Raw genomic sequence first — 23,513 nt, forward strand, 5'->3', positions numbered from 1 at the left:
CAATTTTAGGTTATGGGTAGGTCTAAGTCATATTTGCCTTCAGCAAAGATCAATAAAATAATATAATTTATGTAAATACCTGGCAGAACTTAAAAGCAAAGACCTAACCAGCCAGACAAACAATACCCTGAAATAATTAAATTCAGGCTAGTATCTCTGCAGACTACAAAGTTTTTCTCATATTTAATTCGTAAAAATTGAAAATAGAGGAAGAGGAATTTTTATGAAGTCATACAGTAAAACACCAGTTTCTGAGACAGGCCGAACAAATGAAAAGTAATTTTATCCCTCAAAAGAAAATCAACGTTAATTATGAAATTTCACCCTGGAAATTTCATAAGGATTTTTTCATCTTGAGTATATTTAAAGTTATTTAAAGACAAAAATTGCTTGTTTAACCCACTTCAAAGAATGCTTTCTTAGAAATTGGATCTTAGAAATCCAAAGTGCCCCTATTAGCTTTCTACTCTACATGTAATAGTCTGCAGAGCACCATTTGTGCTTGCAAAACTACAGATTGCCTTTTTCTGGCTGTGCTAATCCTTCTTGATAGTTGGGAGGGTTACTCTTCATAAGGGGCAGATTTTCTATAAGATTAGTTGTTCTATATAATTTTTCTTCATAAATATTCAAGGAGCTTATACATGTGCTACATCAAGAAAGTCTGCGGATTTTGTAAGCAGCCAGGGAAGGAGCTGAGAAAAACCACCCGCAGAATACCTCGTTCCAAACTCTCTCACCAGCTGGCAGAGGTTTAGAACAGCCGCTGCTGCAGCAGGAGGAAGGGAGGTTGCAGAAGGGCTGTGTGACAGCTGTGCCACATACCTGCAGATTGAAAAGATGGATGCTGCAAGCTGGCGGCAAGTTTACAGGACCATTTGCCTTGCTAGTGTTGGACAGGGTAAGAATCACGGAATTGATGAGGCCGGAAGGGATGTCTGGAGGTCATCTGGTCCATAGTAAACCTTAAGGGAAAAGATGAAAGTTAGACAAGATTTTCTAAACCGAACTGCATATTCAACTGTTCAACACAACACCACTTAAATAGCTGCTTTGGAAAGTGCTATATGTCTGCTGCTCAAAGAAGGCGTCCAGAATAATTAATAGTTTTGGAAAATCCTCGCCCTAACGCTTTGCCACCTTTCTTCATTGTTCAAATCTGTTGGCAAGTATTTTTTCGCTCTCATCTGCCTCAGTCCCTGATAGCAAAGAATATGCATGTATTGGTGGGTTGAAAAGTCTTGTTAGCTTGTGCAACTGATTGAATATTTTTGTATACAGCAGAACAAGTATGATAAAAGGCTAAATTCCACACTCTTAATAAATTCATGATCATTATTAAGTTTTCTACCTCTTCCACTTTACCATGTTGTATTGTGGTCCTTGATTTTACCAGTAGGTAATGAAATAACTAATGTAACAATTGGCTTTTCTTGAGCAGAACAGTTTGAAAAATCAAGAAAAATACCTCAAATTTTAGAGAATATTATAAAAATCATTATGAAATATTTTTATACTTCTTTGCACCTATCCACATTTTTTTCATTCTTTTATATCTTCTTCTTGTGTCAGGAGTTTCTTTAGAAGTCGTGTTTCTGAGCTTATTTTGCAGCACTAGTGTCATCACTTTCAAGTCCGTGTTCATGGGACATTCTTCCCAGCTGTAAAGTGGATATTTGCTATTTCTTCTTTCACTCTAATATTCTGATTTCAATTTGAGGATGACACTGTTCTTCCTGTTTAGCAAGATCTTAATCAGCCTTTCTTATACTAGGCCTACTTCTCACATTCTTTTTCAGTGGATCTTGTAGAAATGCTGTGATTTTTTCCACTTCTGGCGTACAGCTTTGTAGGTGGGTTGCAATCTGTGGTACAGTTTCCAGTTATTTGAGGAAGCAAGTGCATTTAAATGTGTCAACACTTTCCCTTAAGTGGATCATTTCTACTGCCTCTTTTAGTAGGAAGTGTCTAAAGTAACTGATTGTCTTAAAGCGATTTGTGTTTGCTGGAATTCAAAGTTTTCTTTCAAAAGAAAGTTGAACTTTCCTGCAGATTTTAAAAATAGCTGTTTGTTTTTGTTTTTGTCATGTTCCTTTCCATTTAACTTTGACTTCTGTTAAGGCTGGTGCTGTGCTATGCAGGTGTTTCCTGGAATATCCCTTTTACAAAGGATGGACTAATGGGAGGTCTCTTAGAGCACTATTTTCAAAACAATCTAATAAAAATATTCAACTTCTTGTTCTCTTTATCTGGCCTCATATGCAGTGTAAGTACACAGGCTGAATACACAAACTGAGAAGACCTCGTAGAATACGGTGTTTGGGTAGAGTGCGTACAGCTTTTTTCCATAGGACTTTATTTAGTTATCAGAAATCTGTAGGTATGTAGATCTCATTATGATGTTTTCCTCAAATGTAGGTACTGTAGAGTATGCAGTATTGATACGAGCTTGTAATTAACTTGAATTTCTAAAAAATGTAATATCAGAATAGACATCAAATACCTTGAAAAATATGAGAGAACATGCTTAACTTTCTGTGCTTAGCTTGATTTTTTGGTTGTCTCATTCAGCATATGCAGATTTCTGCCTATTTGTGTCAGCGAGCTTGGCATTCAAGACCTCTGGTCCAAAGCTATCCTTGACTTTTACCTAATAATAAATATCATTTTTTCTGGCCTACCTCACATCTAGACAAGATCTAATTCGTTAGCTCTTGCTAGTAACCTAGTCCTTGCAGTACCCCTGGCTTCAGAGTCCGCAAATGGTATCTTTCTTGAATTATTCTACAAGAAAGTTTGGTGATTCCTTTTTATTATTCTTTGCTAGGCTTGTGGGAACAGGGAGAGATTTTTCTAATAGGCTTTTCATACATGTGTTGTAGTACCGGCTCAGGCCAAACAGAAAAAAGAAAGAGAAAGCATTTTCTATGTCTCTTTTGAAAAGAGAATAAACATTGCATGACTGCATGAATATATTCCACTTGCTGAAACTCTCAAAAGAAAATTACTAAATTATTAACTAGAAAATCCGGACTTTTTGAAATGCATTAGAAAACTCCTTTCTATACGGTGTTTTGGTGGCAGATGATCATGGGAGGCAGCTGTAGCTAGAAGTAATTTTTGACGCCTATTTAAAACATGGTTTGTGACAGAAAGAAAATTCTCATTTTCTTCTTATAGGTAGTTTATGACAAAAGTGATTCTATAATTTGCTAATTCAAATGTCATGTTTGGTATTTATATTGTAATCTTACAATCATTATAAACACCTATTTAGACACTTTGTACATATCTTCTAAATTATCTGGAAGTTCAAAATGTTTATATAAACCTTTTAAAATGATGCCCAATTTCCTGCCAGATGCCATTCTACCATCGTATTTAGTGCAATTTCCTAACCTGATCAAAGATCTTCCTCAAAAGCTCATATCCATTGAATTCAATGGAGGTTTTTCAGGCAATAAAGACTTCTTTTTCCTCATACTAGCGAGCCTCCTATGGGATGACCAATTAGAAATCTTCCACGACTGCATGCAGCGATACCTAGTTTTGCTGCTAAACTGGAGTTGAGATTTCTGGAAGTGTATCTCTTTTTTGTACTGACAGCCACGTTAGTTTTACTTGGCTCTGCTGTAGCCATTAGTTAAACATCTCAAACTCTCGCTGGCATGTCACACAGGCCGGAAGGGACCTCTGGAGCTCATCTAGTCTGACCACCTGCTCAAAGCAAGTCCAGTTAGAGCAGTCACACAGGACCAAGTCCATTTGGGATCTCACTTTCTCTGAGGAAGGAGATACCACAGCCCCACTTGGCAACCTATTCCCACCTGCTTGATCACCATCATGGGTAGAAAGTTTTTCTTATATCTAATCAGATTTTCCTGTGTACCAACATGTGCATGTTGCCTCCAGTCCTATTACTGGGCACCTCTGAAATAACCAGTCTCTGTCTTCTCCCATTAGGTACCTGAAGGTAGCAATAAGATGCCCGTGAGCCTTTTCTTCATAAAGCTGAATAAATCATATTCTAGCACCTTCCCCTGATCCATCATATGCTCCAGCTGCCTGACCCTCTTGGTGGGCCTGGCTGGACTTGGTGTAGCCCTGGAAAATCCTGTTTGGAGATTTGAAACCATGACAGGAAAAAATAATGCTGTTATGGTGGATATTTATCTAAATGAGGCCAAACATATTAAATTAGGAAGAGTAATAACAGAAAAATCTTACATCTTTTCACATTTTTAAGTTTGAACCCAGTCAGAGGTACACCTAAAAATACGTTAGAAATTTATACAGAAATCATCAAGAAGTAAACACATTGTGTTCAATTTCAAGGGAACTTTGTTTTCTCACCAGAAGATAGATCTAAATGATTAAAACCAGGTAGGTGACACATATATATTCATAAACATGGTGCAGCTTTATGCCACCTACCTGCTTCTGATCATTTCAGGCCTGAAGTCTTCGGTTATCAAATTACTTATACTGCCCTAGTAGAGCACATTGAAATTTTAGCCAGAATAGTAACAAGCTGTGTGAAAAATAATCTACTTACGCCCTACCTGAAACATACTCTGTGCTGACTCAAGCTGACTTTTTGAGCAAGACAGTCTTTTCAGCAAATGCCCGTTTTTAGTATTTTAATTGCAGCTAGCTACACTTCACATCTGCCAAAACATGATCGGAGTTAGTAGGAAACAAAGTAATTCACAAACAGAAGTACTGTTGGTACATTCTCAGGTAAAATTCAGGGAATATGCTTTTGATGACATCTTGGAGTAAAGGACGACTTCTGCAAAAAGGGTTTAAGGAAAGGAAACCAACAGAAGCTTTGTGACATGGTGAAAAAAATACGGATTAAATGTATCAGAGCTGTTGCTAGGAGGAACTGGCAGACCTGCTGAGATAGCTCACTGACCTGATTAAGATAGTAGCGAGAAACCATGTTCTCTGTCCACCTCAACAAGATTTTAGCATAAATTATTTTATTAACTTGGTATATAGAGACTCCCTCCTTAAAATAAATCTCAGATTGCTACGTAGGCAATCCTGAGGAATATGCATAGATACCACTAATTCTCATTACTTTTATGAGATTGAAAAGAATAACATCCATAGGTGTGTAGGCTGAAATTGAAAAATAAAGAAGAAATATTAAATAATACACAGTTGTAATGCAAGAAAAAACACCTGAAACATTTGTGTCTCCAGAAAATTTCAGATTGTTGTAAAAGGTCATCATTAAAGTGTGAAAACATTTTACGCTGACTTCTGGACATATAATAATCTCTCTTACTCAATGGGCAGCATTTTCATTTGTCCATTCACTCCCTATAAATTCTTTAAAATCCCTGAAGTTTGGGAGCAGCTTCTTTATTAGCTTCTATTCTCAACAAGCTTGAATTGAAGCCCCCATTAAGCTCACAAACAGGCATTTATATACATTCTTCTTAAAGTAACTTCGTACAAGTTGAACAAGTTTTCTACTTTCTGCCCATTCCTGTAGCACATAAAACGAAGTCTTTTAAAAATGTTTTCCTTTAAGAACACTGACAGCCTGATATTCAAAAACAGAAATCCTTCTTTCATTTCATTCTGAAGTAAATATTGCAAGACAGAGTTTGTCTTACTGAAGTATGGTGAAACAGAGCATTACTTTTCGAGGGGTGCTGACTGGTTTGGGATGTCCGTACGTGGCAGTGTGGCAGTCTTTGCTGCTGTGTAGATCACAGTGCTGCGAAGAATGGCGGTAAAGGGGCATGGCTCTCCCCTCGGAGCTGCTGAGACCCAGAGCCTGGCGTCTTGAGCGTAAGCCAGCCTTCGCTGGATGTCCAGTTGTGACTTTTAACCGAAGGAGCCAAGGCACACGCGAGTTCTGACGGCTGCTGCGAGAACAGGAACTCGTAGCAGAGGACTGGGGTCAGCAATGGGAGCAATCATGCCAAGGCACTGCAGTAAGGCTTGCTGGGGCTTGTATTTTAGCTCCCACAAATAGTTTATTTTTTCTATAATAAAGGATTCTTATCTGCAACAACATTTTTCTTGTTCTGTCTGTCATAGACATTTACCCTACTACCAAAATCACACGTTAATGTACATTTTGTTGCAGTAGCTCAGCCTCAATGTTCTCTATAGCAACAAATACGCATTGGCTAGGTCTGTCAAATATCTTTCCTCAACTACTTCTTTTCTTCCTTTTATGGCCAGCTCTTTCTCATAGGTTTTCTTTTGTACAAAGTCTTTTCTTTCCCTCTGTGTCTCTAAATAGTGTAACATCTCTCAACTATTTTACTGTTATTCACTTGTTCTGTAATTTCTTTCGCATCCATTCAGTCCATGATACTGCACAGCATTTGCTTGAATACCATGAATAGGACAGGAGCTTGACAGCCCAGCATAAAGGCTAATGATTCCTTAGTCCTAGCCTCTCATTTTGCTTTTTCTTTTCAAAACTCTACTTCATATTTCTCTGTTTGCATTATATGCAGCCAAAAAAAGAAAAGAAATCAGATTTTAGTGTTTGAAGGTTCAACATCCAATGTGCAGAATTTAGAAAAAAAATGAAAAGTGAAAAAAATGAAAAAAAAAAGTCACAACAGAGAAAAAGGAAGTTAACATGGGAAAGTCTGAAAAGGAGATGTAAGAGATGTTGGGGAGGGGTACCCTCCTTTAGTTCTGAATCCTGTTTTACTGACTCTGTGTTACAGCTTGTTCCATTTCTGCACGCTCCTTACAGTTGTACAGATCATCAGTATCAAACTGTGGAGAATATAACACCAGAGAAAAAATCCAGGCCGTTTAGTTATTTTCAATTTGCATGTGAAAATATTCTATGTACATGATTTCAAAACACACAAGGAGCAGTTCTGACAGCCCTGCCTACTAACGAGTGGATGGGAATTAGTAGTCTATTAAATTTGCTGAAAACCTGCTAGAGCGTACACTATCAAAAGAAAGAAGTTTTCTAAAAAAAACCCGCACTTGTTTCACCGTCCATGAGAAATGAAGAGCAGGATGGCAAAGGGTGTTTACACAGGCACTTAGCCAGGAAACTGTGTTTTCCACAGATACAGCCATTTGGGGAGCACAGCTCTGATTTTCATGAGCTCCCTCCCTCTGTTCTCACACCCCTGTAAATATCTCCAGAAATCTGTCTGTAGGTGAGAAATACAATTTATGCAAATGCTGCCTCTTTCCTTTAGGGCAGTGCTACCACACTGAGGCCATTTGTAGGAATTTTACAGAGCGAGATAAACAAATGCAAACCCCTTAAGGAAACACATGAACTGCCGGGTAGTTTCACAGTGAATCGTTACCAAAAATCTGTGGAAGAAGACTAGAAAAGAATTCTCTATAAATCTTCTGTGAAAAGCAGCAATGCTTATTAGCAGGCTTGACAGAAAACCTCGTGAGGTAGAAAGTCTTGTCACTTCATTCGGGTGAGCTTTCCAGCATCTTAAGTTGCAGCTTCGGATCCCTGAGGATCATGTGAGGCTGGGTTATATATTAGAGAGCTGTGCTACAGTGCTGGGAGCGTGTAAGCCTAGCAGCTGGGTACTGTTATGGTTGCTGCTTTCCTGTGCTAAGCTGATTTACTTGTTTAAGGTCTGACCTCATCATCCTGTCAGTATGGATTCCCACCTATACAGTTAGCAGCAGCTCAGCATCGGCTGGAAGAGCTTGCGGTATATTAATCAGAAGAGAGAGGGAGAGAGCTACCGGTATTTGTTCTTTTGTTGTCTTTTCTTAAGAAGAGGAGTTGAAACACAAGAGATAACAAAGAATCCATTTCCTTTCTACAAGAATAGGCTTTTGTCTTTTTTTTTTTCCTGAAAAAAATGTCAGTATCTGGAAAGAAAGAGTTTGATGTGAAGCAGATCCTGAGGCTCCGCTGGAGGTGGTTCAGCCACCCCTCGCAAGGCTCCACAGGCACGGGGGGCTGCCATCAGCAGGAAGGATACGAGCACAGAGGGACACCGGTTCAGAACAGGTTGAAGAACCACGCTCGGGACAGGAATGGACTGAAGAAAAACAGCAGTCCTGTCCACCACAACATACTGGCGCCCGTGCCAGGTCCAACCCCAGTGCACCACCGATCTATTCAAACCTGGCATCAACAAAATCTCATAGAACAGCTTCGATCAAATGAGGATATCCCCAAAACAAGCACAGAGGAAAACTGTGTCAAAGAAGAATCAAGTAAAACAACGCAGGAGTTGCAGATGATCACAGAAGGAAATTCAGATGAATCTGCAGAGAGGTAGGAGTTTCAAAGTCTGCACTTAGAAAGCCATACTTCTATCCAAGTTATTCCCTAAAACTGTAATTGTTTTTAACCAGAGTTCCTTACTGTATTAATCTCACTTTATATGCATGCACACCCACACTCCAATTAATAGGAATACATTCACGTTAAAAAAACAAACAGGAACATTCTAATGAAATTATCATCTTTGCTTAAGAGACATCATTTCATAACTATCTCATAAAAATAAAATCTGCCAGTTTGTCAAATTTTCTCTATTGCAGTTTACAGCATATTATTTCTTTGGTCTTGATTTATGGTGTGTACGTGCAATGAAAAAAAGAACCTTCTGCAATACTGTCCTCATTCAGACTTTATCAATGGGTGCAACTCTGACAAATGGGAACTGCTGGAGGTGCACAGTCTGTGTGGTTGCCATCGGTCTGTCAAATTTCTCACTGATCTTTTTTCACTGCCTTCTTGGCAAATTTAATTAACCTTGAACTAAGTGGAACAGGAACATCATTACTTGCCTTTTTTAAAGATTTATTTGAACTCACGTTACTTTCATTGCTTGATTAGTACACTAAGAGACAAATACTTTCTGCAAGGTCAGGTGAAAAACTGTTACAGCTATGAGACCTTAAAGGTGTAAACACAAAGGAAGAGCTATTTTTAAGATAATAATACAGAGAAAAAAATATTGATACCCGTTATTTGATAAGGCATGCCTTTTAATTTTTTATGACTTTTTTTTTCAGAGTTGATGTCAGTATTATTAGCTTATACAGAAACAACTTTACCCCACCTTTATCCCACCTTGGACTCAAATTATGTGTTTGTAATGTGATTATTTGCACCATTTGATGAGATTGCCATCAGTCTTTGGAAATTATTTGGGTTACTTACATTGTATTTAAATACAAATCTATCTTATTGAAGCTATAGTTTCTCTCAGTAAAAATAAAGCTGACAGTTTGTGTATTTTTAGCAGTTATTATTTTTCAAGTTGTACATCTGGTACAGGGAACATCTGCAGGCAGAAGAGAGAAAAGAATGCATTCCAAAATATCATTTTGAAAGCAGTACTAGTAATCAATGTGAACTACGTAAAATCATTACAGAATAAAATCAGTGAAGTAAGAATGTGGTAGTTCTGTATGTTTACAAGTATACTAGTCTGTAATGCAGAAAAAGCATACTCTTAGTATAACTTGGTTTGAATGACAGTAACAATTTCCTGAAAAAAAAATGTAGGCACACCTTAGAGAGAATGTCAAATTAATTTGAAGAAAAATAAGGAACACTGAATAATCAAAATAGGATTCTATATCAGGTGAAGGAGGAAGTAAAAAAAGCATAATGAATTCAGTTTGGAAGGTAATAAGGCATGGTCTTCTAAAATAAGATGTGACATTTTCTCCAGCTATATATAAACTTTCTGCTAAGACCTCATGAAGTTTTGTGTCTTTATGTTCATTCAAGTATAAGTTCTTCTCCTGAGCTGTTTAAATTTTCAGCTTTTAGACAAGTTCTGGGAGTGTATGTATCTTATAAAGTATTGTTATATTCAAATGTATTTTCTGTAAAGTCATCAGTAAAATCTTTTTATGCAGCTTGCATGTTAAAATCTACCTTAACATACACCTTAAAAGGCTGAATTTGTAGGAAATTCTTTAGAAGGTGACTCATGAGTTTCTCTATAATTAAAATTTCATTTTAAGGGAATAAAATAGATCATTAAAGACACCTTAATGTACCTCCAATTTCTTAAATATGTACCAACAGAAATCATTAAGTAACTTATCATTCTTTTCCCCTATATCATCCAGCACAGGCCACACACAAGTTAATATGCTAATTGATTGGGTAGAAATGAAATTCTGAGAAGAAGAAAAAAAGAGAAGCAGCCTTATATCTATCTATATCTAGTTGCTGGATATATTTTCATCTCTTTAGAACAATGCCCCATCTTATACCTTTGAGATCATTTTAAATCATTTTTCTTCTTTAGAAGTTCCAGATAGTTACAATTGATTGTAGCCAGTGGGAACTGCTAGTAATTTACACAACTGAAAAAAATCAGGCCTTTGCAGGATCCCCTGACTCCATCTTCCTACACTCTTGAGGCCACTGCATAATGAACTGCACAACTGTTGCACCCATATGCTCTTTCACGTTCATACATGTGGACACAAAAGACAATCTCATACAAATTTGCCTTTTATTCCATAAAAGGAATCATCTCTTCAGAGTGGTTGTCTCTAACCCAACAAGCTTACCTCCACCCGTTGTTGGCTGGACTTTGAAGGAGGACACTGCTACATGTCTCTTGGACATTGAAAAGGACAGAAAATCCGGCCAATCCCTCAATGCTGAGCAGACTATGAAACCAGTTTCTACCAGCAACTTAACGCTTCCTCGCAAAAAGCTTTGGAAACATGAAAACAATATTCTCAATTTCTTCATAAAAACTTGACTTTCTCTAGAAACCTCAGGACTTAACGCTTTCAGTGATACACACAGAGCACCCTGGCATTTGGTGAAATATTAAATAACACCTAAAAAACCCCTTCTGACATGTAGCCTTGTTCCTGAATATCTCATGACAAATGACAAAGTAAATGAGAGCTTAAGTGACCAAAGCTCATCAGTTTTTTAGTAACAGTAGCCAGTTACGATGTGACTAACCAATAAATGCTAGGTACATAACAGATAAGTTGCTGATTAGCACAAGGTTAAGTAAAGCCTCCCAGTGTGCCTGGGGACTGTCTTATCCAGCGCTGCTAAGGGCACGTACTCAACAGGTATCAGACAGTCTTCTAGAAGCATCTCAAATGCTGGGCCTTGACCTGTTACAAGATGCTTATGGAAGCTGCATCTATAGTTTTGAAAAAAGCCCAACAGCGGAAGATACAGAATTCAATGATCTGGTTGATTGTCACCAATCTCCCCCTTGAATGAGGACTGGGACCTTTTCACAGGTGAAGCCCAAGTCAACTAGCTAAAACCCGAATAGATACGAAGTTATTTTGTTGGTTTGCATATTGTGTTTTGCACTATAAAATATTATGGTGTTACTGGGATGATCACAAGGCTAAACCCGCAGAATATCGCCATGCAAATGAAGAGCAAAAGCCCTCGAAGATTTAGGTTTGGTTTAAAGTAAGTCAGAGCTTAGGTGAGCTCTGAAACAATGCAGCAGTAAATAAACTGAATTGCTTCGGGTTTAGAAGGCACGGTTGTGGATTTTTGTGCACTTTAGTTAGTTCATGGTCATCTCTGATATCCTCTACCTGTTTGGAATCTTTTGCGGTTCAGGCTCCTCTGTCAGTGAGACCTTGAAGCAGTTCCATTTCTTTCAAAGAGCGTGATCTGGCAGTGGTCCAGAGACATCAGTGAAAACTCAGAGGACTCGATTGCTAGATTTTGTGTGATGGTTGGCAAAAACTTTGCTCCTGTGTGCAACACATGAACACATAGTTGTGCACACACAAGCTGAAAGAACACTGATACCTCCTAATAAGAAGAATCTGTGATATTGAATTACCTTGATTACTTCCCTTGATAACATTTGGACTCAACAGACACGACTGTATTGACCTTTCAAGATGAGCACTATGCCTAGTATTTATTAACATTATGCTACATTGCCACATCGATTTATGTATGCTTGCTGGGAGATATAGTATCATTCTCAATATGTACTGTTGAAGAATGTTTGTGCTGGTAAAGGCTGCATGTACCTCTTTTCCTAGTCACCCAGAGGCAGTTAGGTTTCAATAAGAAATGTAACAGCCATTCATCATTTTTTTCTTATGCATTTTTTTTAATTATGTGGCTGAAAAATTGCTGACAAACTGTAATTTGGTTGGCAAACCCTAGCTTTGCTGAAGATACATGCTTTCTAATTTCCCATATGAAGCAAAATATACTACTGATTAATTTTAAGAGAATCTTTTGATATCATAATCCAAGCCATCATGATGTACATGGAAACAGATATCCAGGAGGAGTATCCTCTTAATTGAGGCAATGTGTTTTCTTTAGTGACTATTTATGATGTTCAGTTATTTTGATAGCTCATCTTAAGACATAAAAACTCATCTAAATGTCTTTTTTTTTTTCATTGTCAGCCATACAGGAATAACTAACAGACCATTTCCCTTACTGTCTCTGACATATACACACAAACATATACATGACTATTTTGATTATTATCCCCTGTATAAGGGTTTTCCCTGGGGCTGTGTTTTTATTTCCAGTAGCAGATAACAGCCTTGGCTGATATTCCAGTGTGAAGCAAAGGTACCACAAGGAAAACAGACCCCTGTAACTGTTGCAGTATCCCAGCAGGTATTAAACAGTGGAACTGAGTAAATCATTGTGCAGTGCCAAACCCCAATTTCTTGCACATACAATCCCTTCTTTTTTTTTTTTTTTTGTTAGCTAAAGTGGCACAGATCAAGGACACATGCTCTCATGTTTCCTTCTGCTGAAAACTTTTCTGGGGAGAGCCATTACACTACACATTCATCATGTCCTCTAAAGTTTGCAATATGTACTCACCGAAATGATATCTGCTTAATTTTTCAACACAAAAGATGATTTCCAAAACAGAAAATAGGTGACAATTTTCCTGGTGAAAACAGAACATGTGAATGATTCTATAAAACCACTGGCCAGACAAGACTGAGAGACTTGAGAGTTTTTTGCAGTAAGAATATTTTCTGGTTATCCAAGTAAGCAGAGTCCTACCACTGATTCATGACAATGGCTGATAATGAACGACAACACATCTAGTAAGTGGAACGACTACGATGTATCCTTTGCAGAGAGGATGATAAAGTGCTGCATTCAGAGTGGTACATCATGACACTACTTTCCCCTCATGAGTAAGAATTCAGTTTCGTGAACCATTTCTGAAGCCTAAGGCAAAAGTTTAGAAATGATTATTCCTAGTCTTATACAGCAGCAGCCTTTATTCTTAAATGAAAACACAACTGCCCCAATTTTATTTCCATAGAACTTCCAACATTTTGGAAAAAACCTTTCAAAAATCTAAACTTTAACAAATAAAAGGTTTGCAAACATAATAAAGGGTACTGGACATCTAGTCAGACGGCATGTCAATCCTGCTATGACAAAGTTGGATCAATTATAATTAGGTGCTTCCTTGGCTATCTGTAGTACAATTTAAGCTTATTATTTCATTGATCATTCCCCCAGGGATATAGATAGCATATTGTTCCCCCTGTTCTTCTTATTCCTACACTATTATTCTTTACAGCATTCATTCATGTATTTGAAAATTGCTGTAAGTCCAAACAGCTGCAATTCTTGCAATCTTTTTCCAGAAGTTCTATTCTAGACAACTATGATTATTTTCATTGCTCTCCTGACTTTCCCCAGCACGTCTGTCTGTACTTGCAGTGCTGAGGTCAGATTTGGACTGTGTTCTGGTTAAAGCCTGAAGATTCTAATATAGAGGGCAAGATTACTTAACTGTCATTCTGACTGAAAAACTGAATATCCTGCTCAGTGGGTTTTTTCGTCAACAACATGATGCTATTGCTCATGCCTGGCTTGAGACTCATGTGAGCCTCCTGATCCCATACCAAAGACCTTTTCCCTAACCTTCTGGACATTTTTGCAGTTATTTGTTCCTATATGTAGTATTTTGGACAAATTCCATCTTATGTTTATCAGATAATGTCTCCAATTTGCTGAGTTAAAATGCTATTCTGAGCCTATGCTCCAATATACTTGCAGCTCTTCTCAGCTTGGCATGATCTTCAACTGTAAAAAAGTTCCTATCAAACCTGTCTCTATTTCCTCCTCCCTCCAAGTAATTTAGAAAATTCGTGAAAAGTCATAGTGGAACTTCAGTGGAAAGTTCCTTAGGAACCCAATTTGATTTAAATCTCTCTTTATCAGCAAACCATTGGTAACTACTTTAAAGTGTGATTTCAAACCAGTTTTGCACCCATTTGGTAATAGTTTACTCCAAACAGTACTTTAGGTTGAACTTAGTACTATCTCATATGAGACCGTGTCAAAGAATATTTTCATGTCCAAGATATAAATGACAATTACTTCTTTTCTTTTCTCCATAGGGCCTACAACAACCTGTTAATGAAGGATTTCAGGTTTTTTTGACATATTATTCTTGCCAAATTCTTGTTGACTGTTAGTCTTTTATTTAAGTGTTTAGAAATAATTGTATTACATTTACACTGTTGGCAAGAATTTGGCAAGAAGTAACAGCTAGGAAAAGAAATTATGTTTCTGCCTTGTGGAGAATTTTGCAGTTTCATTAATACTTGAAATAATTCAAAATACACTTCTGCAGTGTATTTTAAAAAGATGATTTTATGCCAGTCTGCTATGGATAGCCAAAATGCTTCACTGCTGCCTCAAGGACAAGCAAAAACTAATTGTCTTCTAAAGATGACCTTTAACTAAAGGTTGAAATACGAATTTGAAGCTGGAGACATTTGAAATGGGTTATTTAAGATATTGTACCTGATCTCTCAGAAGTGATGCCTGAGCAGCTCTTGTGGCCTTTCAGTGCTTCAGCACAGTGGAAGAGCAGTCTGCAGCAGGGGAGCAAGGGTGACATTCTAGCCAGCGATGGTTCACAAACACCCCATTGGCATCACCGAGATGCTGCATCTGCTGGTGCCAGAGGTTACTTCAGTTTTACTTATGAACAAAGGCAAACGTAGCACATGAGGTAATTACTGACATGAAGCTGAATTTTAACAGTGTTTTAGTGAAATTCACTTGCAACTGGTGGAAAAAAGACAGATGAGAATGACTAAGAAAATTGTCCTTTGATATCTAAAGTTTGCTAAGTGTAGAAATTTTGTGAAGTCATAGTCAGTGGCCTCTGATGCAGGATTAAAAATCAAGGGCAGATTTACCTTTTTCCCAAAAGTCAATAACTCAGAAGGAGGGATAGGACTTTTCAGGCAACGTGCAAATGTAATAAACAGTGACCAGTGAAGTCATTCTGACTAAACAAATGTTCTTGCCTCATGCAAGACCTCTTGATACAGAAATTAGAATCAATATGTATCAAAAGTGTCATCAGCAGATTTTATACTTACTTTCTTCTTTTACTATGACATCCTATAAGAAACTTGAAAAGGCAAAAAGTACGTAAAATTACAGTGGGTTGACACAGTTATTAAAGAATAAATGAAGAAGTAGGTTTGTATTTTGAAATTAATTTTATATTTAGGCTCTGGAAGGAGTGGATATTTGTTCAAAAGTTTTTTTCACAGCTATATAGATAGAATAATAATTTTAGCTGAAAAGGACTTCTGGATGTCATCAAGTCTAACCCCATTCCCCATCCCCCCACCAAGAAGGCTATAAAAAGAAATAATATCACTTACTAAAAACTTACAATATTTTACAGACTTACATTTAGCATACGTAGCTTTCAAAGATGAATTATTACCGGGAAGTGGAAAAAAATACCATTTAATAGTAATTTAGTAGTAATTTAAGAAGCTAAAACAATTCTATGCATTTCAAAACAATTTCTTTATGATTCAATTATCTTCTCATTTCCACTCCATACAGCTTGCTCTTAGCAAAGACAGCTGTTACATTACTTTTTAAGGAGTTACTACTCTTCTTAAAATCACTTCTTAATGTCTCCAGAAAAAGTTAAGGAGATGATTAAACACATGCGACCAATGCAGAGCAGTTTTTACAGACATACTGAGCATAATGAATTGTAAAATCAACAGGAAATAGTACAGCTGTTGAAGCATTCTTGGGAAAGGGGGAGAGTTTGCTTGATTTGAAAGTTATAGCTAGACAGCACTCTGAAAGAAATGAACAATTTATTTTCACTGTTGTTTTGTGACTGAAATGTTTACTTTGAACTATTTGAAACACTGTACTGAGGAGCATGACTGAAATGTTTCACATTTGAAGAAATAAAGGCATTTATTTTTATTAGTCAAACAGCTAAGTTAGCCCAATATATACCAGGTTGGTTTAGCTCCTTTCATTCTGCTAGAATAAAATAAAGATTCTGTATTTAGAGAATGACTATATCAGATGATAAGATAAAGAATATGGCTTCTGTATGGCATATCTGCAGGTATGCAGGCTAAATGAATAAAAAAATGAAACTGAAGCACTGTGGGCATTCACAGAAAGAGCTTAAGGTAAGTATAGGAAGTAAATTTAAAAAATAATCTTTGAAAGAAAGCTACAGCAACGTTTCCTCTTCTGTGAAATCAGACTCCACCTCAGTGACTCTATGATCAGACACACTGGCAGCAGAACTTCCCACACAGCTCTGACAGCAAATCTCCCAGTCCACCCCCTTCCCTCCTTTTCCAAGCAAAAGCTTAATAGCCAAACTCAATTCAAAGCTGTTTAGAATAGATAGAACAAGACCTTAGAACCTGGCTCTTTCCAACAATTCTGTCCATCCAATAATTATTAACATAAAACATCTTTCACTTCACTCTAGTAACTGTTTCCATCCTATATGATAAGTCAGTATATTTTGCTAAAAGTCTACCCACTGCTCACAGGTAACACAAAGAACAACTAAATGTATTTGAATAACACCACATCTTGTAGCCATTACTTCGTTTGAGGATGAAATGTGTGATATGGTATCTAAATACTATAGTTCAAAAAGCTCTCTTCACCAGTTTCTGACTTTTTAAATGTATGACTTTATGACTAGTTGCATTGGGATCTGAAAAATCGATATCCATGTGTTCTGTCTCAGATCTATTGGTGGCTTCTTATATAAACTCAGAGAACTCACTCAGCCTCTTGGCATCACATTCTACTTAGAGATAGCTTTTGAAACCTATTTTCCTAGGGACACAATAAGAACTGATCAGTGTTTTCAAATATCAGAATCTGCCTACAAACTGCTATTAAAATGCAAAGTGGAACGCGTGTACATTATGATTGATGCATTATACGATGTAGTTGCACAGTTTGTCTTCTCATGATAATAATATCACAAAAATCAAAGTCTACTCCTTAAACTGGAAGTTTCCTGTCACAGAGACCACCAATATGCTTATAATAACATGTTTTGAACGCAAACAGAAAGGGAATACATTTGATAAAGTGGACAGCCGTTGTCACCATTTGCTATTTACCTCCTAAATTAGAAGTCAAGATGAAGGGAGGCATTCTTGCTAGAAATGAACATTTTCAAAACCTATTTATTTTAATAGAAGTTGAGAAAATGAGGAACCTATTTGAACTGGGCAAATATACCTTGATTTAAATTAAAATTGTGAGCAAACCACTAAGAAATCCTAGGAGTTGGACAAAAGCTATTTTAAGCTATTACATATGGTTTGTGTTGCTAGGGAAACCTCTTTTACAGCGTTCATTTAACACAGATGCTCAGGAAAGCTCTGTGTCTCAATGTCATACCATTTCAGCATGCTTCAGAATCTGAAGAGAGATGCACATACACACACACACAGACAAAAATATCTCTGTAATTTTATCTTAGTCATGTTCTGTGTCTTGGGTGGAAGTTAGTTCTTTCCATTCCTTCCGTGACCACAGTGAGAAATCAAAAGCTTTGTAATGAAAAACCTCTGTTTCCAGACTGAGGATATTTGTTCAAACATTACCTTCAGTTTTGATTCATTTGGGTTCACATTTTGGACTGTCATCTATTTAAAGCAAAAGATTTGCCCTTGCCACATACATAGTGAAAATGCCAGGAGAAAGTCCAGCTCTGGTGACACCTTTCCTGACCCACCCTGTTGACGCTAGGGCAGATGTGACTTGCCAGAACGTACCACGTAACCTGCTCCATGTGGGCTTTACTGCCAGTGTTCTGCATTCTCCCTCTACGTCTGTAGTGCCCAGGAGGGTGACCTACAGGTATGCCATACAATTTTCAATATTTCAGTCCCTCTGTTTTAAGAGACCTTGTTTATAATTTGGGGAACGGCATATATTGTTACAGTATACCATTAACTACTCCTGGATCCCACTACAAAGAGAGGACATTCTCACTGTCTATCCAAGTAAGGTACTTCATAATTGCATTAAAACAATTTATGCATTCAGCTATGTGAATTGTAACCCCTCTGCAGGAAGGACCTGCAAATACCCGCAGAATCACATCCTGAGGACACGTGTACATGCAGTCCCATAACAGGTCTATAAGTGGTCTTCTGAGTATGCTGCAAGCTCAAGAAGCAGCTTTTGAGAGTTTTTCTGTTGGACCATATGGTATGCCAGTAACCAGTATTCCGAGTACTAAACTTCTAAGGCCTTGGATATTTTATTTACAATTTAACAATAATTTGTAGTTTGAACCCTCCTCAACAAAATAAAAAAGCAACAGAAATTTTTTTTTTAAGAAAACAGTTCTGAGAAAGTGAAAAACTAAGCCTGTCTATGGATGTGCTATTGAAGGCACACTGTAATGTTCTGTTAAAGACACTTGACTATTGTTTATTCAGTCCAAAATACAAAGAATAAAACAAAAATACACTTGCTTAGAAAGAAGGAGGAAGATCTACTCTGAACAAAAAAAAATGGTGTTCTATAGTTTGAAATTATTTTTGTAATGGATATATATTGATCTAACGAAACATTAGTAACTTTAGAACCCAAACTTGCCAGCATTACCTATTTATGCACCATACTGTTACTTAGATATCTGTGGGTAATGTAGGAAGAAGAAAGAGGTAACAAGTTAGAGATTTGTAGCGTCCTAGCACTACCAGAATAGGTTCAGGCTAGGTAGGGAAGAGGCAGAAATTGATTCTTGCTACAAAGTAGTTTAATTGGAGTAATGAAAACCATCAGTTGCTTTGGACATCATAACATAGCTTTCTGCAGAATGTTCTCTACATTGTCCAATATACCGGAGAATTTTTGTGCTTCTTTTCTCAGTCTTGCAGTGTGATTGAAAACATATGTAAACACCGAACTAGGATTGTATCAAGAGTTTTAAACCAAACATACACAAATATATTTTAGCACAATACTTTGTAAAAAGCATTTAAAGATTGAAATGCTTGTTCTGCGTCATGATTTTTGTGGCAGTCTGACATAGGACATTCACAGAAGATTGCCTCCAGTCTATCCTTCCCTCTTCTATGTGCTAGTACAGTGGCTTAGGATGGACTTTTGATCTTTCTGTCTGAGGTGCTTGACCTAGTAACATCATCCAGCAGTACGGCCAACTCAGTCTCTTAATGTATCTTGTCAGAGTAAATTTACAAGCCGTGCGAGACAGCTTGCTGGGAAGTTACAGCGCCGTGATCACGGACGAGCCAGACTGTTCACTCAGAACACAACGAAGCAGTGAGAAAAGCACAGAAAGGAACAAGCTTGTAAGACGGGACTAATTTTTTGTCTTAAGTTGTTTTTTTCATTCACTTAAAGGATCCCAAATTCATCTATAAAAGAATTTTAGAGTGGCTTGGTGTTACAATATGCCAATAAAGTTACTCAGCATGAAGCTCCCATGGGATGCCACAAAGCAGTGGAGTTCATGAGTGCCTCTTTATTCCTCACTCAATATGTAGCTCAATTACTTGTTAGCCCTTTAAAGTTTCCTTATACTTTTTAATTTACTGTTACAGTGATTTCAAACCTGAATTTAACACAATTAATAAAAGAACAAAGTCAGGACTGGAAGGGCAGTTTGGTCTTCTCAATGGAGCAGTAAAGCTCTGATATGTTTACTAGCAAGCTACTGAGCTTTTATTCTCATCTGGAACATGGAATTATTTTGTTTTCTGTTTTAAACAATACATCAGGTTGATACCTCATCACTGAAATTTCACAAGTTGTTTTCTTTCAGATCTCTGCAGTTCCTAAAATATCCTTTGTTGTTCCCCATATGTCAAGCCATTAAGTGAAAAGGCTGTTACTTCACTTTTACTGGCTACTGCTGTGATATTTCATTAATCAATCAATGGTAAACCCCACAAATTTTTACCTTTTCTAATAAGTAGCTTTAAATTGTAACTGTGTTTTAGAATAATGTTGGGGAATAACATAGCTGAAATGTGAAAATTCGAATTTCTAGACTGCTTTCTCATCTGTTACTTTTATATTCTACAAACTGTTGTTGAGGTCTTTCCAATTTTCCTGTACTCCAAATATTCTCTCTCAAATGCAAGACCGATTTCTAACATGGATTATTTGGAGGAACAATTTGCGATCTATTAAGGTGACTGTACACTCATGGCAAGCTAGAAAGGTAAGGCCCCAGCAAAAAAGGGTCCTGAGCCAGAAGCAACATAAATATAGTTTCAGCTTTGTTTGTACAATTTAACACATCAAATTTCACATGGAATTTAGAGGGAACATCAATATTCTTCAGTAGAGAGGTGTTCAGCAGCCATTGTCTAGCAAAAGGTGAGCGGAAAAGGCTGACCTCTTAAAACATGAGATTAGCTCTCATTTGATCTTCTTGCTGGTGGAAACATGGTCAGTAGGAACATAGTAGAATATATGTTAAGATAGTGCACAAAGATTAAACAACGAATAGCATTTTTCTAAAGTCATAAGAGAAAACTGCATGAGAAACTGAGCAACTTCCCAAAAGAGAAGCTAGATCATAATAATTTCCAGAGAGGGGAGTATCAATGCCTTCAGGACAACCGTAAAACATTTATATGGCAACAGGCAAGTGTTTACATTCATCTACTTAAAGCCTTTTTACTCTCCAGCTGAAATCCTCGTTAACTATCTTACTACCTCTTTCCAACTTTTCAGACTAGCAGGAGTCATAGGATCAGAGGATCACAGGATAATTTGGGTTGGAAGGGATCTCAGGAGGTGTCTAGCCCAATCCCTGCTCATCGGAGGGTCAGCTGCAAGATCAGTCTAGATTGCTCTGGGCTTTATCCAGTTGGGTCTTGAAAACTTTTAAGGATGGAGACTACATGACCTGCGGAATAGTCTTAAGGCGTATCTTGCAGAGTATTTTCACTGAAACAATATAGATGGCAGGCAACCTAAATAATCAGATGCAGGATGCAGAAAACAAATCTAAGGAAAGATTTGCTTTTTCTATCAAAATTAGCTATGAGAGCATATTATCACATGCTTCACTTCATTATTGTTACATTACAACCTCAGCAAAAGTTGTAATACATATTTTACTGAATAAAAGTGCTAAAATAGCTCTGTTATTTTTTGTAAGAACACATTAAAATGAGATTTTGCCTCCCTCCAGCCTAGAATAGTTAATAGTACAGGCGTTCCAGGAAGAAGTCTGTCATAATAATACTATAAGCAATATTTTCCACAGTTCGTATCAGTTCCACTTGTATGTTTCAGTCTGTCTTTATTTTTCTTTTGATTTCATATAATACTTTTATTTAGATTTCATGTGTTTATTCCAATGCAATTACAGTGAGCTGACGTTGACACAGACCGTGGCTTGTTGGAGCAGTTATCACTACTATCTGCCAGGATAAATGCCAAGTCACCAACAGCATCAAGAGTACAGGTTTTTTTAAGACATATTGTCAGAAATAGCGTTAAATACACTTGATACTGTCAAATAAAAGTAGACCTAACAGCCTATCTGTAAAGAGAGAATTCTCTTTCTGTCTTACAAAGATGCTATGGACTCATGAGTAGAGGTTTCCTCAATAAGCAATTATTGTGAATTGCTGTCTCAAAACCCCACTTCTCAGAGGAAGCATCCTAGCTGTTCAGTGGGCATGAATTTCTGACATTAGCAAAAATGCACATAATAATCTATACCAATATGTGTCTCAGATCTCGAAAAGTGAAAGTCAGGGACCAAGGAGAAGAGCAAGAGACAAAGCACAGTAGCCTACGTAATTTATAACATTAACAATTCCCTCCGGTATATATGGAAGGGTATTCAGGATAGGTTATACCTATTGTACTGTCTTCAAAGCAAATCCACTCAATTGAACCAGATATGAATACAGCAGGCTAAATTATGCCAAAACCTTTCCAGACCTAGGTTTGAGTTATGTTTTCTGACACAGAAAGCCAGAAGATAACAACTAGCTGGAGAATACTTTGGTTTTAGGATACCTATACCTATGAACACATAGAAATATTTGGCTATAACAGAGAGAAACACTCTCAGAGTGTAATTACACAATTAAAAGGGAGAAACTGGCCACAGATAAAATTATGTAGCTAACAAAACCTTACAGAATAGAAAACTTCAGTCTACCTCTCAAGTGTACTCTCTGTCTGTGAGGCTGATCATACCTTTATACACATTCTCTCTCACTCTTTTCTAACAAATCTGTAATTATGATAAGCTAAAAGGAAAAGTACAAAACCAAAAAGCCTGAGGAATCCAACGTGAAACAAGCTCAGGTCAATAGTAAGAAAAGCCTCACCAAAGAAGTAGGTAATTTTCATTGTTGATTACCTAGTTGTATCCTCTATTAATTGTGAGCTATAAATTAAGAGAGTAATAAACATTCCCTTTACCTTTAATATGGAAAGAAAAATCAACAGCAGCTTTGAGATTGATCTGTTAAATACTCACAGCACACCTGTTTAACAGGGCACAATGGCTAAATGGGTTAAGAATCTGACATTTTTTTTCCATTGCAGTAGGGTTTAGCCTTAAATGAGGTATCCAGCAGATCAGCTGAGTCAGGTGAGGAGATAATTTGGAACAAGCCTGTAGAATTTGACATTACTGGGGAAATGTCACATAAAGCGAAGTGAAATTTAAAGTGGTGCCTTCAGCTGAAGTGGGGAGGATCACGCTTCCCCATTTAAGTGAAACAAAAGTTTTGTTATTGCTTAGTTAGAATCTAAACAGACAAGAGTAGAAAAGAAAAAGATGCAAAAAATGAGATTGTCATGGCAAGCACAAGAATAGAGTCCCTTTGCCTTTGAAAAATTACGAAAAAGAAGTGAGAAGCATGTATTAAGGTATTATGGTAGTGGTTTGACATTTCATAAATCAAGAGGTCTTAAAAAAAAAAAAATCTCACAGCAGTATCCATATCTGATTAGCTGCCATGCTCAAAACGGCAGGGGCAAGGATAGTTGCTATTGAGATTGTTACTCTCTGGCTTTTCAAAATTCTGCTCACTGCAGACAGAACCACTTCACATTCATTTCTTTCTTTGTACTTGTATCTACCAAGCTTCCTTTTGTTCCACTTTTGCCAACAACAGTGAAAGGGGACAGCATAAAGCAAGTTTTCTTTCCAACAATCTCTCCCACCAGGACTCTTTCTGAAAGGTGCTTAATTAGGTAAGAAACATGGACTTCA

General features: G+C 37.2%; 1 protein-coding gene across 1 annotated transcript in view; it reads left to right on the plus strand.

Annotated features, from left to right (window-relative positions):
* Positions 1 to 7,248: 7,248 nt before the first annotated feature.
* Positions 7,249 to 23,513, plus strand: part of KLHL4 (kelch like family member 4) — a 44,734-nt gene continuing 28,469 nt past the window's right edge. The window contains exon 1 of the mRNA XM_009937129.2: positions 7,249 to 8,260. Within this exon, the coding sequence (XP_009935431.2) occupies positions 7,839 to 8,260 (422 nt within the window). The 5' untranslated portion in view covers positions 7,249 to 7,838. The remainder of the gene's footprint in view (positions 8,261 to 23,513) is intronic.

The sequence above is a fragment of the Opisthocomus hoazin genome, chromosome 14 (genome assembly GCF_030867145.1).
Source record: "Opisthocomus hoazin isolate bOpiHoa1 chromosome 14, bOpiHoa1.hap1, whole genome shotgun sequence".
NCBI classification, from domain to species: domain Eukaryota; kingdom Metazoa; phylum Chordata; class Aves; order Opisthocomiformes; family Opisthocomidae; genus Opisthocomus; species Opisthocomus hoazin.